The sequence below is a fragment of the Podarcis liolepis genome (assembly GCF_965112155.1).
Source record: "Podarcis liolepis genome assembly, chromosome: 1".
NCBI classification, from domain to species: domain Eukaryota; kingdom Metazoa; phylum Chordata; class Lepidosauria; order Squamata; family Lacertidae; genus Podarcis; species Podarcis liolepis.
Genome location: NC_139554.1, coordinates 105,947,190 through 105,964,231, shown reverse-complemented (window position 1 = coordinate 105,964,231; position 17,042 = coordinate 105,947,190). Strand labels below are relative to the sequence as shown.

Here is a 17,042-nt window from a genome sequence, read left to right as displayed (position 1 = left end):
TGTCTCTAAACCACATCTCCAAGTCCAACCTTCCAAGGGAACTGGCAAAGAAACCACACACTACTGGCTGTTTTGAAGGTACGAAATCAGCCACTGGTGGCAAAAGTAGCTTTCTCGCAGCTCAGATGGGAACATGACAGTCCAGCTGACATGTGGGTGTTCTTGACAGAGCTGTCGAGGCAGAATGCAGCCTTATGTTTCTTTATGTTCATTTTTCTCCCCCTTACAACAGAATTCTTTTTAAAATAGGCACACAATGTACCATCTCAAGTTTAACCACAGTTCATGGTAATTAGAAAATATGCAAACCATCTGAATTAAGAGATGCTGTAACTGTTCTAACATGTAAGCAAGAAACATAGGACCAGAATGGTGAAATTGGGGCCTGAATCTCAAGGAAGTAGCAGCCAAAACAATACTCCATCACTACCTTCAGTCTGATTCTTCATCTCCTCGGTAGCTTATGTGGATGTAAATTATACAGTGGTACCTCGGGTTAAGTACTTAATTCATTCCGGAGGTCCATTCTTAACCTGAAACTGTTCTTAACCTGAAGACCACTTTAGCTAATGGGGCCTCCTGCTGCTGCTGCACCGCCAGAGCACAATTTCTGTTCTCATCCTGAAGCAAAGTTCTTAACCTGAAGCACCATTTCTGGGTTAGCGGAGTCTGTAACCTGAAGCGTATGTAACCCGAGGTACCACTGTATATGGTTGTGCTGAACATGTTCCTTCCACTAATGAAGTTGGCAGCTAGGTAAGTTTCAGTGCTGTCTGAAGAAGCAACTCTGAATTTACAGTGACTCCGCATAATTCTCACCTTTATACAGTACTGAGAAGATACAGGATTGTACTATTTGGGAGAGCTCCTTCTCTTTCACCACTATTCTATCTATTCCCACTTAGAAGTCAATCTTGAGTTCCGTAGAACTGACTCCCAAGTGTGCCTTAATGCCTTTGGTCTCAAAAATTCTCCAGGCGGCAGAATCTTAAGCAGAGGGAAAAGATTCCAGATTTCATGTATCTAATCTACATATATAACTCACATTCCTATCTTCTGAACACTGAATATCTCCCAAAGAATAGGAAATGGAAAAGTACTCTGTTATTCCAAAAGCAAGTAGAGTTTAATATTTATTTAACATTTCCCATCATGGTGTTTGGAAAATAATAATGTAAGAGTCACATACCAACTAGAGGAAGGGATTAAGTGTTACATTACAGGTTTGACTAGAAACTTGAAAACATCTGAACCTGTTCTTTTAAACTGTATTTATCATCTCAAGCACAAGACTTCACCCTCAACATTTACACATGTCACTCTGTAGGCTGGTTCAGACAGTACTTTGGGCTGGATCCAAGCTGCTGAATGGAGCAGAGTAATATCCTGCCCATCAGCTCTGCGCATCCTACATGGATGAACTCAAAGGCATGGGCATGCAGTAATTTACCTGGACTTTACAGGGAAATCAGCTGAGCAATTAAAAACTTTCCAGTAGCACCTTAAAGACCAACTAAGTTAGTTCTTGGTATGAGCTTTCCTGTGCATGCACACTTCTTCAGATACACTGAAACAGGTATACACTGTTTCAGTGTATCTGAAGAAGTGTGCATGCACACGAAAGCTCATACCAAGAACTAACTTAGTTGGTCTTTAAGGTGCTACTGGAAGGAATTTTTTTATTTTGACTATGGCAGACCAACACGGCTACCTATCTACAATTAAAAACTTGTGCATGTTAGATTTTATGTATGTGGGACAACTTACATTCCCATATAAACAGCAGAGCAAGAACAAGCAAAACCTTATTCCGTTCTATGGGATGGCCCCAATCAGCCCAAAAATACTGTCCGAAATCTGTATCTGAAGCAGAAGTACATTATTTGTGGTTTATTAAATACCTCTTCAAATGTACTGATATTATACTTTGAGAGAGCTTCCTTTTCACATGAACACTGAACTTATGTAAGAGGATAAAGGAGGAGGAGAAAAAATGGTCAACTCTTACCATATGACAACTTAGATGCTCTCCAACCCTTTTGTTTCAAAGGCCTATTAAACCTTTTATTTTAGCCAAAGGCAGAAAAGCAAGACTTCAGATTGGGGAATTTTTTTAGAATTCAAAGCAAGCACCACAAAGCTGAAGTAATTCATACCTAATCAAAACCAGCAAGTCTTTCATTTTTTTTAGCAATTAAAAGCTCTTCACAGCTGGCATGCAAAATAAGATACAGACCTATACTGGCAGTGCCTTTAAACCGACTTTTGATGTGGAGTTGTTTTCTCCTCTAAACTGTGGTAGACTTCCCTATGTTGGAAATGCAACGAACACACCTTTCTTCAGGTTGCAGCATGCCACAGATGTCTATTTTAAGTGTTTTAAAATAGATGATGACAAAATGCAGTGGGTGCTATACAAATAAGAAAGTTAGAGAGACACGTCTCTTGTCTCGAAGATCCTTGTGACAGGACTTGTGCTAAAATGTCATCACATAGCACACTGTATGGCAAATTTGGAAGGCACATAACAATGCAAAATGTTTCGACCTAATGAAGATCAACACCACGCATGGAATGAGAGGCCCTGTAACTTCATCCACATTCCTTCTGACCTTAGAGGTGCAAACAGAAGACTCACAGCAAGCAGCTATGTAGCAGAATGCCGTTACCAGGGGTGGGCATTCTCTTAGTTGTCAAAAACCCAGCAGGGTGGGTGACATGAGGGAGAACCCAGAAATAGACAAGCAAGACTCAGACAACTCTGCCCCCCTCCAATTTCACCTTCCTCTTCCTCCAGCAAGTTGAAATTGCTGAAGAAGCAGCCTCAATATGCCACATACTTACATGAGAAAATTATTGTGGGGCATGTTCTGCTGTATACACTAACTGGGAGGCAGCCAGAGCAATGAATTCAGGAGGTGCTCCAGAAAAAGGTTCTGAAAAATATTTAAAGGCCTGCATTTTTGCTTGCGGGTGTTGGAAGCGGTAGGCCTCAAATGAGGGTTTCTGGCAGTCAGTCTCCAATGTTACAAGTTCTGCACCACTGCATTGTGGTTCCCTAAAAGGCAAGGCAAACCAGGCCTTATGGCTAAAGGGTACCTACAAACCTGGCTGCAGTTCCAGCAAAATCCAGGTAACAGCAAGGTGGGTGGCACATCTACAGGATCCATGCCCTGTCCCTTTGGCCCAGCACAAGGTACAGACCCCCAGAACTTGTGCCCAAGCTCAATTGGGCTCTTGGTGCAGCTTGCCTGTTGACCCTGCTTGGCCATTGCGTGGGTGTTTCAAAGGACCAGTTTCTGTCAGAGAATTTCAAAAAGGGAAATGTGGATCCGCATGCATTTTTCCCTTCCCTTTAAGGCCCTTATCAAGGATGCTTTTTATCTTCCTGCAGCTACTAAATCTGGTTTAAAAATAATAATAAAAGAAAAAGATGCACCATTTGATTTTTAGAAGTAACACAGCAGCTCCCAAAAGTGGCTCATAATGTAGCCAGAAGTGGGTGCCTTCAGATCACCATTGTAGATTAGACACAATGAAGGAAAGCCATAGCTGAGTGAGCCTAGGAAGCTCAAACATGTTAGTACTTCTGCTGAGTTTTTCTATGAAAGAAAAACAAACACAACATCACCAATGCTGAAACCTAAATACAGCAACAGGTGGACGCTAGCCAAGCACAGTAGTGAAGAAAACTTTGCAGATGTATTTTTAAGGCACATCATTATGGCTGTCAGTGCTTCCAGTCTGCAATCGTAAGGCAAATAATCTTTTCTTCCAGCGCACTGCTGTTGAGAACAAGGAAGCCAAAGAACAAAAGTTCATGTTTGCAAAATGCCAGAAAACTTGAAAGAGGCCATGTATATGCTGCACAGCCCATCCTGGCCTCAACTATCTACCCTATGGGGCACGGACAATGACCACGGTGTGAATATTCTGAGAAGTCGGATTGGGAGACTGGAAGCACTATGGGCACATTACATAACAGACACGAGATGTTCCTTATGTACACAATATACCTATTACTGCTTCCAAGGTGACTTGGAAGCCTCCTCCTTCAAGTACACAAGCCACTAACCAGTCAAACCAGACTTGTACATACTTGCCAAGGGAACCAGAAAAGTGGCTAAGGACTGTGTCTAGAATAGGAAGCATGATAAAATAGGGCAATGGTTGATTCTTTTTCTCTAAAACTTTTAAAATTTGGGTTTATTAATTTCACTTGCATTAAGTATCTCTCAAAAGCAAACTAATTCAAAATAGTTGACCATAATACAGTTACAGTGGTACCTCAGGTTAGGAACTTAATTCACTCTGGAGGACAGTTCTTAACCTGAAACTGTTCTTAACCTGAGGTACCACTTTAGCTAATGGGGCCTCCTGCTGCCACCACGCGATTTCTGTTCTCATCCTGAAGCAAAGTTCTTAACCCGAGGTACTATTTCTGGGTTAGCGGAGTCTGTAACCTGAAGTGTCTCTAACCTGAAGCGTCTGTAACCCGAGGCACCACTGTATACTGCCAACCTACTCACAAGCTGCAAACCTATTTTCACTTACCTGGGAGTAAATTTCATTGAACTCAATTGGACTTATTCCCATGTAGACATGTATAGGACTGCACTGTCATTCTCCTAAAACCAAGTCCATAACTTTCTATAAAATATATGCCCGCTCTTGTTGCACATGCCTGCCTGCATTTAGATGTGTATCCAAATGCACATCCAATTTAAAGTAATGCACATAGGCAGCATTTACATTCAGATGAAATTTCCTTCCAATTCGTGCAAGCAGATGCCTATTCATATGCAAATCTTACTTCACTTGCCACCAGTGCATTACTTTCAGCCAGATGCAGACCTACATTACATTACTGGATATATTACTTTCAACACAGACACACAGAGCCAATAACAAACTGTATTCCAGCACAAATAGACACGAGTCCATACAACTGAATTAGAGCCTTTGCTTTGCTATGTAAAACAAAGCAGGAACAATGTTTTGAGTTTGGGATTATAAATTATGCACAAAGTATCAATATTGAGTGCCGTGGGGTTTTTTAATTAAAAATTCATCCCATCATAAGGTGCATTTGGCCAGCCACTTTGTGGGTCTGACACTACCACAACCTGAGCTCTAGCAGGAGGCTATATAGGAAAGAGGGCCTTCTTTGTGGTGGCACCCTGACTGCCAAAGACCTTATTTTATCAAGCTTTTAAATCTGACCTGTTTTATCTCAGCTGGCCATTCTTATGCTACTTTATATTCTTTATACCACTCTGCATTTCTTGTATCTAACATACCTCCTTCTTGCTCACCTATCCAATAGATGAGACTTCGCCTGAGTGTGCTTGTATTATACACACACACACACACACACACACACACACACACACACACAAACTTTCTTTCACAGATGATAGCAACAAAGTATTTGGAGAAAGTGCACCAGAGGAAATTTCCCCCAAATATGTATCTTCAGAGGGTAATATTACCCATGTGAAACCAACTCAGAGGAGCAGAGTTATCACATACTTACATGAGGAGGCTAATCTTCCCCTACACAAAATGCAGAGCGCAGATTTAGGAGCTGCAGTTTAAGATGTCTCTATACAAACACAGCTGTATCAAAAGGGTTAACAAATTTTTAGAAACAAAGGGCTGACAACATGTTTGGCGCACTTGTGCCTTCCAATGTGTTTACACTACCTATAGTGCCTACCCCTATTAACAATAGGGAATATTCTCTTGATCTGGTAGACAGTTTAGGAGGGCCGGTTTGCACAAATAAGTGATCTTTAATTTCTCCACAAAATTGTGCACCCACACGGAGCAGCTTTAATATGGACCCAACACTTATACATGAACAGCCACAACCATTTCTGAGATCACAGCTACAGTGGTACCTCTGGTTATGAACTTTATCATTCCGGAGGTCCATTCTTAACCTGAAACTGTTCTTAACCTGAGGTACCACTTTAGCTAATGGGGCCTCCCGCTGCCATCGCGCCGCCGGTGCACAATTTCTGTTCTCATGCTGAGGTAAAGTTCTTAACCCGAGGTAATATTTCTGGGTTAGCGGAGTCTGTAAGCCGAGGTGTTTGTAACCCAAGGTACCACTGTACTGGGGTTGGGGTTATGACTACTGTAAAATAGGGGTACCAAGGGAAGATGCACCAATTTCTGCATTATGATGTCACCAAGCCAATGTATAGCATATTTCACAAATATCTGCAGTGCCGGAGAACAGATTAGTCTACAACTGGGGAAACCATTCTAAAGAAATTACTTATATTTGGCTATTTAGGCAGCCAATATCAAAAATGTAAAATTGCAAAGCATGATTTCCAGAGCCTGTCAAAACTGTGAAAGAGAAAATCAGAATGTGCAGGCTGTTAAAGTAAGCCATGACTATAAAATTCTGAGATAAGCAGATCAATTGGGGGAGGGGAGGATACAGGTTTTTTTTTCTTCCTCCTCTGAATCAGCCCAGACGAACAGATAACCTGTCACAACATTTTGTGTCATCACTCACATAAAGGTGCAATTCTGTACTGAAGGTCTGCTGGTTGAGGGGCTGCAGGATTTGGCAGAAGCCCCAGAATGCCAGATAAGCTGATGTCACGAAACATACACCAACAAAATACATTATATATGCTGGCAGAATGGCTGAAACGGGACATGGGCAGCCCAGGACAAGAGTACATTTACACCAAATCCAATGCACCTTCAATCTATGATCACACGCAAGATTTATCCCACACCCAGTTCTATGCCAACTAGGAGGGAGACCCATCCTGTGACCAGCTGAAGTGGGGATGTTGTTCACAGCTGTACCTCCGTGGTGTTGAAAACCTATCTGCTCCAGACAGGCTCTGGTACAAGCTGCATGAGTTATACAACAGATGAAAGGGCCCTAATATAGAACTGGTTCCTTTGCTGTCTGTTGAGCCACTGTAGAAAGTGCTTGTATGTTGGATAAGGGGCTGTGAACCCTCACCTGGAGGAATACCTGGACAGTAGCAGGGTCATTACTGATTGTGGCACCGAGGGGGCTGCAATGGTGGCACTGTTGTGTTGTCTGTTGTATGCATGTTGATGTAGGTAACATGGGTGGCACTGTGATCTAAACCACTGAGCTTCTTGGGCTTGCTGATCAGAAAGTCAGTGGTTTGAATCCCTGCGACGGTGGTGAACTCCCATTGCTCTGTCCCAGCTTCTACCAACCTAGCAGTTCAAAAGCACACCAGTGCAAGTAGATAAAGAGGTACTACTGTGGCAGGAAGGTAAATGGTGCTTCTGTGCACTCTGGCTTCCGTCTTGGTGTCCCGCTGTGCCAGAAGCTGTTTAGTCTTGCTGGCCACATGACCTGACTTGTCTGTGGATAAACGCCAGCTCCCTCGGTCTGAAAAGCGAAATGAGCGCCGCATCCCATAGTTGCCTTTGACTGGACTTAACCATCCAGGGCTCCTTTATCTTTTACCTTTACTGATGCAGGGGTGCATCCTGGGGGACACATTTCATGACTTCATTGACGCCTTTCATGTGTGGGTTTGCATACAGGCATCAGTGATGGAACAATCCTCACTTCCAATGACATTTTAACAACAATTCCTTAAGGTGTTGACTTCCCCTTCCAGGCTGGAAAAGGAGGGGATATGGCAGTCGTTATGCTAGCATAGATAACATTAGCTTATTTCCAGTTCCAGCATAATGCTAATATAGGAATTCTCTGTGACCCCTGTTTTGCAATTCCTCCACACATTGGTATGCTTAATGTTGGACCTTTCAGAGTGTCCAGCCATGGCTCTCAAACTCCCCACCACCACACAAACACACAGATCACTTGAAAATTGCTGTGGTCTTAGCAGACCACTTAATAAGCTTTGTTGTTCTACAAACCAAAGGACATACATAAATTTTAATAACATTTCTTCCTTCAGCACTAACATCATTGTCAAAACTAGTGCCACATTATTAAAATCATTGGCCCTAAGCCAGCTGGAATTGAAAGCCCTTCTCCTAATAAATTTTTAGGGGAGAATTTGGAGACTGTACCAGTTTCATAATATAAAAACCACAAGACCTTTATCCTGTTTGATAACCCATCCCTGATCAAAACTGCCTCCTTCTTTAGAAAAAAAAATATTGTTCCTTTTCATGGACCATCTGAACACAGGATTACTGTCTGAAAAACTCCAGTATACCCGAATGATTTAGATTATTGAATCCTTCAGTACAAAAGAACACTCTATATTGTAATGATACAGGTGTTTTCATTGAAAACTTTATGATGAAAGGGCTGCATCCATCAAATTAGAAAACAGGAAAGGGATACAGAGCCTGGAGGGGAGAGAAATCACACACTTAGAGCAGGACTGTTATAGAGGACCATTATTAATCTGAAATTATTAAAGCTGTCAACCAGTTAACAAGCTTTAATTGAATAAATCCCCTGCTTTGAAAGTTGTTCATACCAAAACCACAATACAGTATAGGTATTTCAGATATATTTAAGGAAGTCTGAAATGTATTAAATATAGAATTTATTAAATGAACTCTCATTCATTGAAACAATGGAAAGCCATCTCTAGTTGGTTGCCCTCATCAACCAACTAAAGCTTTAGGTATTTGCAGCACAAATGCATATTTACTTGGAAGTATTACATCCAACAAAACTAACTCCCGAGTAAGTGTGTTTAGGATTGGAGCTTTTGGTTTTTTATTTATAAACTTTCTATCCTAACTATTTCTTCAAAGAAATGCAATATAGCTACAACACAATCCCCACTTACCTGGGAATAATCAATTAGATTTAATTCTGAGTAGACATGTACAGGCATGTAAAGGACCCCTGGACAGTTAAGTCCAGTCAAAGGCGACTATGGGGTGCGGCGCTCATCTTGCTTTTCAGGCCGAGGGAGCCGCCATTTGTCCACAGACAGATTTCCAAGTCATGTGGCTAGCATGACTAAACCGCTACTGGCAGATGGAGTACCGTTATGCGGTGTTAATCAATTAACTATTTTTGCATTACAAATCACATACATCCATTTAGAACAGAACATTTAAGTTATGTTGTTATCTAAATACCATTTTAAAAATTACGAAACAAGTCACATTATTCAGCAATGAGCCGCTTGTTCAGCACCTGGCGAAACACCAAATGGATTTTTCACCAATTATTAAATCTGCCTATCATCTGCAGGAACACAGTAGGGGTGGCAACCATTTTAGGCACGTCCAATTGATGCGCAACTGCTGACATGCAGGTCATTTGGACCCAGAAGACGGTGGAATGGAGCAGGCTTATGCGTGTTCCGCCAACATGCACTTTGACCTGGAATGCAACCCCTGCAAGAAACGGGGAGTTGCCTGTAGGTCTTCTACGATAATCAGAAATGGTTAACTCCAAATAAATAAGCACCATGACCAACTCCATAGCAACTGGATTTTAGCACATAGCGAGCCCAACTACAAAGCAACCTTTCTCAGAATTCACAGACATATAGGGATAGATCCGAAAGTAAGTTAAATAAGTCCACAGAAGGAAAATTTTCTGTGCCCCCGTCCCCCACTTGAGCCCCTTGAAAAGCCTCTCTGAAGGTGCTATCGAAGGGCACAGAACAGAGAAGACATACACCTGATTTCAGGCAGTTCAACAGACCCATTCCAGGAGGAGTCCTGAGACCCTCTGGAGAGGATTTTCAGGGGTCGACAGTGCAGAGAATTGGATAGGAAACTTTACTACTTCTGTGAACTTCCTTATTTTCAGAACCAAGGCCTGGGTATAAAATAAACAAGGACCAAATAGGCTTATTATATTCACGACCACGAAAACTAGAAACTTTTTGTTTTGCATGCTGCGCTTCCCACATAGATCACCGTTAGAAAGGCTTCCCACTAGGCAGTCATAATATGCAAGAGCCACTAACTACATCTCCGCCATGTGATGTTACACTGTATGGCACATGATGATGCTTCCTTAGGCTGATGCCTACAAACATCAGCTTTCTGTACGACGCTGCAAGCTATGCCTTTAAAGCTAGTCTTGGGAGTTGATCTCTGCAGCCAACAACTTACTTCATTTCTGGGCAGGACAATGCCAGAGTGGCGGAGGGGGAAGAAATCTGTGTCCCACCAAGAACCCCCTCCACTGTTCATGCAGCATAAAGTATTTCAATCCTAGCATGTTCAGGATTGGGAGGCTAACTTTACTTTATACCATATAAGACAGGGATAGGAATGATGCTTTCATATCCAATTGTTTTTCTTTTTATTTCTGAGTATTTATAATAACCTGCTCTTTGTTGACTATTTTAATTCCACAGCAGGGATCAATGAAATAAAGCAATAAAAAATTACAGAATCCATAAAAAGGTCCAATCAATAACGAATTATTGCACTGTTGTTCCTTCTGCTGCGAGCCACTTTGGGCACATTGATGCAGCAAAACAGCATACTAATTAATTAAGAAACAACAAGAGGGACCTGAAATAAAAGGTTGCAGTGTGTAACCAACAGGCATTTAGTTAGCATTTTGTGGCTACAAATCATGCTCAGTCCTCACTGGGCTGTTTGGGTCTTTTTTCCTAAGGATACTTTGTGCTTCTGCAAACCTTAAACTTCCGCCAAACCTGCTAATGCCTCCCAATTGCATATGGATCATGCTCTTTTTGGTTACATAAGGATTGGCCTTTGTATGATGAGTTCTCTATTAATATATATGTGATAATATGTAAATGGATGTCACTAACTTCTAAGAAAGGTAAAATGCTGTACCAAGAGGCACTAGAAACAAGGGTAGACACTTACTCTCTAGTCCCAGCAATGGCAGGGCAATCCTACAGAAAGTCCATATTTGTGCAGAATACACAACATACACACTATCCCTGGCCCATGCTCCTTAGAACATACAAGTTCTATCACCTTTACAATAACTGCTAGCCATATACAAGAGGTTTGTTTTCCCATTTGGTCACAGCTGCAATGACACCATCACCTATAAAAGTCTAATGGAACAGACCGTCTTTTTTAGTCCTCTCCTTTCTAGACTGCCTGTGAAGCAGTGTTTAAAACGTAGGTTTTTTAAAATAAAAATAAAAAGTCATGCTCTATTGACTAGTAAATGGCTTATCCTATATAACCCAGAAAGAGAGATTTACACTATATTAAACTCCATCTTAACACACACACACCCACCCATCAAGAGTTCAGATTCCTCAGCTGACTTTAAAGTGATGCCCTCCAATTCGGAGTTGCCATGGCATCGACTGTACAAGACTCCAGTTAAAGACACAAAATGCCTCTTTTCCTAAAGGCAGTTATGGGAAGTTAGCAAGTTTGGAAAAGAACCAAGTATGCTTTGGCTCTGCAGTGGACCTAATTTATCATCATTTGGACATTCCAGTGGTTAGCTAAACCAAGAAAGCAGAACAACTGGCACTTTATAACGTCAAGCGAAGTAAAGCTCCATAGGCACTGCCAAAGTTATAGGCTTGCCCTACATACCAACAGCAATTTTCACAACTGGCCATTTGCTCTCCGATAATAGATTTAAATAAATATCATGACACCCAGTTCCCAACCACTGATACTCAAATCTCCGCAATTAGGAAAGACTCGGCATAGTTATGTACATGGAAAGAAGAAATAATGTTATTTTTAAAAAATCACAATCAATTCTTCAGAGGAAGTTCTGAAGGATGTAAGATACCATATTTATTTCCTTTACAAGTTGGATATTATACTAGGGTTTTATTGTTTAAAAAAATGCAAACAAAACATCTGGCTGACAGAAAACTGTGCAAACAATTGACGTTCACTGTCAAATCTGCTCCCAAGACTTTTCAAATGGACTTGTTGAGCAAAGCATTTTAGGAGTACTATAATGAGTACCTTCATAGCAACTGCAAGTTCCTTTGCTCCTAGCAATCAAAAGAACCCTACTATTAGAAAGAAATGTCAACTATCCTATTGGTTAAACAGAAATACTTTTGCCAAGCAGCAAAGTTTTCTTCTCCCAAATATATTACTGAAGTGCTGCTTTGCCAGCTGTCACATGGCATAAAGAAATGGGAAGACAGCAGCAAAGGCCACTGAATTAGTCAGGGGTATTTCTCAAGCTTCAGGGCTATTTGAAAATTTGCATCAGTATCACAGAAGAATGGTTTATGCACTAAACTGTGTTGTGCAATTTTGCACTGTTGTCTAAAAGTAAATTAAATTTAATTTATCAACATGGTTTTTGGGGGATATGTAAAGGTAAAGGGATCCCTGACCATTAGGTCCAGTTCCGGATGAGTCTGGGGTTGCGGCACTCGCTTTACTAGCCAAGGGAGCCAGATTACAGCTTCTGGGTCATGTGGCCAGCATGACTAAGCCGCTTCTGGCAAACCAGAGCAGTGCACAGAAACACCGTTTACCTTTCCACCAGAGTGGTACCTATTTATCTACTTGCACTTGGACGTACTTTCGAACTGCTAGGTTAGCAGGAGCTGGGACCGAGCAACAGGAGCTCACCCCATCGCAAGGATTCGAACCGCTGACCTTCTGATCAGCAAGCCCAAGAGAGTTTAGACCACGGTGCCCCCTGCGCTTGGGATATGTATTTGGCCTGATATTAGCAAGTTCATGGTGGTAAGGAATATGTTGTCTGCCATCCTGGTTACTATCTTAGGTTTTAGGATCAACCTTTGGGTATCAAGAGATTTGGATGCAGCAGGTTGAAAAGCAAAACTAATTCCCCTCAAACAGCCTCAAAACTTGGGAAATCTGTAAGTAAATTGCAGTCCCCTTCTAACCTTCATTAACTTAATAGTTTTAGATACACTTACTTCATATACAAATTAATATTATGAAACCCCCCTGGTGGCTATTTGCCTCTTAACTGGCATGTATACATAGACAAGTCAATGAATGGAGCCATAGTTACACATGAAACAGCCCTATTATGTATGATAGCACCATTAGTATCACTGGTGATACACAGCATTAGGAAGGGGGAAATTCCCTTACAAAGGTTAATACTACAGGTGGTATGAAAGCTAGTCATAGGCTGCATTCAGACAGCACTTTATTCCATTCTGCTGGCATTTTCTTACCTGGCAATCTTTGGGTTTTATTTGATATTACACATGGAAGCAAAAGACACTTCAACTTTATTCTCCTAGAATTCCAGAGGTTTAGCACTCATTCCCATGTTGAAAACTGGAGGCAGTACTAACCTACCCTTCAAGAGCTCACTTAAGGATTACTCAGGTAATAGATGGGAAATTCTTTAAAGGTTCAACTTGTGCAAACACAAATGCAAAGGATGATTATAACCTATTACATGCTGCTCATTGGCTACTAATGGTACACAAGCACGTTTGGCTGTGAAAAGTTTTCAAATGTGGTTCTTACTATGTTTCAAAGTGGTTGCTGCTTGTGTGATGCTCCATCATGAATATGTACACAGCAGAATTTAACAACACTAGTTTTGTGTTTGTGCAACAAAAAGCAAGAATGGCTGGGAAAGAAATCCTCTGCAAGATAAGGCTGCCTCTCCCTTTCCCTCTGGCAAAACAGAGAAAACAGGAAGCGATGTTCCATTTTTTAAAAAAAGGTCAAAATGAGTTACGAAAAGTACAAATCAAGTCAGCACATAAAATAATGTTCTTCTTGTTTTATCCAATGGTACTTGAGATCTTTATACACCATACAAATAAGGGATGAAGCACTAGGCAAAGAAGGCTCATAAGGTCTGGAAGAGGCCTCAGAATTATCTTATTCAAGCCAGCTGTGTGCCACAAGTACAGGGAAAGATTAAACAAGGTGGACAATCTACAGCAGAACTAAACATTCAAATCATTCAAGGAAATGGGCTATTCACCACCACAGAAGATTTTCTAGCTCAGACCTGGAAGAAAGGAGAACCCACCAACCAGTTCTAAGCCCGTGAGAGTGACTAACTTTTAACAGCCCGCACCTTTTCACAAAATGTCCCAAAAAGTCTACCTACCCTTTTCTGGGAAGTTCTGTCACACCCAATCCTTCCAATTGTTAAGAAACAAATCAACCAAGGCAGTAACATGTCATCTGACTCTTACACCCTGTTTTTACCTCTCTCTTTCAATTACAAATGACATACACTTGATGAAACCAATGCTAAATGGTTCGTGTGTCGCAAAATGAAGTTTCTGTCTCTCATATTTCCACGCCCACCAAGCCCTCATTTTTTGCATCAAGTTTCTTTCATGCAAAAGTTATCCGGGACATTCTTTTTTAAATGCGCCCAGCTCCCCCCAATAATTTTTTTTCCCATACAAAATTTTCAACTATTTCCATTCCTAAGCGGTACAATAACTTAATACTTCCCTTCTTTGGGCAACCTAGTATTAGCTCCCCAACTACAGCAAGCTTGTGTTCCTCCAAATGTATATTTTTTTGAGGATAGATAACCCCATATCCTTTCTCCAGGTTAGATGGGCAGTCCAGAACCCAGCCACCCATAGGAGCCAACTCCTAGGGGCTAATGGGCCAGCCCCCCCCCATTGATGCGCATGGTGTGTGTGCACCGTGTCATGTGATCAATTATGTGGGGTGGGGCTTACCTCCCCCCCATATTTTATTCAAGTTGGCACCCCTGCAGCCACCAATGTTCGGCTCTGAAGCTTCTCTCACAGATTTTAAGACCCTGCCCCTTAACCCAATCTTCTTCTTTTCAGGTCTTTTCTACACACACGCCATCGCAGTCTTGAGACTGCTTGTTCACTTGTGAAAGGAAAGACACTCTGCACATGTTCAGACAATCTTTGCAAATTTCAGCACTGAATTAAGACCACCTCTTTATGTAACGATATGCAAACTGGTTTTTCACTATGACAGGACATCCCTCCTGTGTCCAGGAATACACATGCACACGCATGATGTGTGATCCACACACGTCTATTTTTCCACAGGTATACCTATAGCAAGAGGCCACACGCGCGTCTGTCACTCCCGACTGTATCCCATTTTCCTATAGAGAACAGTCGCCCATGCCTGAACATCACCACCACGTGTGAGGTGACCCATCCTCAAACATTACATACTCCTCCCTTTACTTTCCGAACAAACACATTCCCAGACCCAGCGGCACTTTTTAGGGCTCTGGCCGCCCCTGACAACACCCTCCTCCATTGAAACCAGCCTTACCTTAGGCCTCCTTGACAACATTCCCAATTCCCCCTCAGAGTGACCGCCAGTTTCACACGATACCCGGTGCATGCCCTGTCCTCCTACCAAGGCACTACCCCAGTCTGCTCTCCCTTGCTCCCGAGTGGCAGCCAGGCTCTCCCTTGCCCCTTCGCAGGCCCTTTCCCCCGCCGCCTATGCCAGCCCTCGATGCCCACGACCGCCTTCGACGTGGCTCGGGGGCAGCCTTTCCCTCAGCTCCTCCAGCACCAACACCTAGTGCCCCCCACCCGCGAGACCCTCACGCCGAGGGAGAAGCTGCTCGTGCAGCAGCAAAAAGCCGAGGCTCCTGCGCCAAACATGCCCATGCATATTCCCTAGGCAGAAACTTCCGTCTCGCACTTTTGTTTCCTCTTGCAGCGTCCTTTAAAAGACCAACAGGGGGGGGGACCCTCTGCAAAACCCAGGGCAGGCGCGTGTGGGGATGCGGCGGCGGGGGGGGGGGACGACTACTACTACCACCATCTACAGTATCTCTTCCCCGGTGCGCTTACCGTTTCCCCGGGAGTCCAGCGCCTCCGAGGCGCTTCAGGGTCTCTCGGTGTGTGTCCCGAGCGGGACTCTTCCAGCAGCGCCAGCCAGGCAGGATGAGCTCATTGGAAGCAGGCGGGCAACAGTCCCCGCCTCCCGCATTTCTCCCCTCAGGCCGCCTTTCCCTCGGAGCAGCCAGCCAGGCTCGCGCGGGGGGAAGGGAGGGAGCTTCCCAGGTTGATTGCAATGGATGCCTCGCAGTTTCGGCCCGTTTCCTCCCGCTCGCCCTCCACACACGCCGTCTGGTCTGGGCTGAGCGTCCTGCAAAGCGCGCGAGCCAAGCCCTGGACTGGGCGCGGCCAACTCACCGTGGCAACCTCCCCCCCCCCCTTCCCTTTATTTTTTTGCTTCTCCTCTCGTGTTCCTGCCCGCAGCTTCCAACAGCACCACTCCTCCTTCTCTCTCCCTCCGTTTCCCTCCACCCCCTCGAGTGGCCAAAGTTCCTGTTGCTTTGGAAAGAGGCAAAACCATCTGGGACCAATTAGCGGGAAGGGGGCTCAGCAGGACTGCAGGGCAAGCCAGGCTGGGGAGACCCGGCCTTTGGCATTCCCGCGATCGACAAATGCAAACCTGGAGTCAAAGGTGGGGGTGGCGGGGTAGGGTGGAGTAAAGGGCATGGATCAGGCCGCCTCCGCGCGGAAGTGATCGGATAAATATAGTTGCAAACGCCTGGCGGACAAGTGCTTAGTCAATGTTGTCTTGCATGGTTGCTGCCTTTTTTATGTTTGTCCCTCCTGCTTTCCGTGCTCACGAGAAAGCTGCTCGCATACGGGGCTTGTTGCAACGGCGTCCTCTCTTGCATCTGTGCAGTATATGGTTACCTACCTGCCTTACTTGGGTTGCGTGTTGCAACCGGTAACGTGGCTTGCATGCTATATAAGCTGCTGCTGTTACGTGTTAAGAGTTCACTCCTTTAGTCAGTCGCAGGGTTGTTTGTTGCCTTTTTTTTAACCTGGGGGGGTTTACAGTATCACAGGACTCTGTAATCGTTGGGATTTAAAAGCAAAGGGGATTTTAAAAGGTTTTATTGATATATAATACAAAAATAAAATCTTTATTTGGTGAAAGAGGAATCTTCAAACGTTGTCATAACATTAAGCTCTTTATTATTATTTTTGTCTGTGTTAAGTGATTGATGGCTGTTGAGTTTCTTGTCCTCAGGCTGCTGAGCTAGGCACACTTGCTTGGGAGTAAAGTATTCTTCAACTCTCTGAAGAATACACTGTATTTTGAGTAAACCTGCACAGATTGTGCTGTTATTACACTTTTTTTAAGAGAAGGCACTTGTTGAAATATTT

General features: G+C 43.2%; 1 protein-coding gene across 4 annotated transcripts in view; it reads right to left on the bottom strand.

The window, feature by feature from the left end:
- TANC1 (tetratricopeptide repeat, ankyrin repeat and coiled-coil containing 1) overlaps positions 1 to 16,545 on the bottom strand; it is a 129,336-nt gene extending 112,791 nt beyond the window's left edge. For 2 of the 4 annotated variants that reach the window (XM_083493060.1, XM_083493062.1), the window contains exon 1: positions 15,166 to 15,256. In XM_083493060.1, coding sequence (XP_083349186.1) covers positions 15,166 to 15,246 — 81 coding nt within the window. In that variant the 5' untranslated portion in view covers positions 15,247 to 15,256. Of the gene's footprint in view, positions 1 to 15,165; positions 15,257 to 15,707 lie in introns of those variants that run through there. The other 2 variants (XM_083493061.1, XM_083493063.1) reach the window with 2 other exon arrangements.
- Between the last annotated feature and the right edge of the window lie 497 nt (positions 16,546 to 17,042).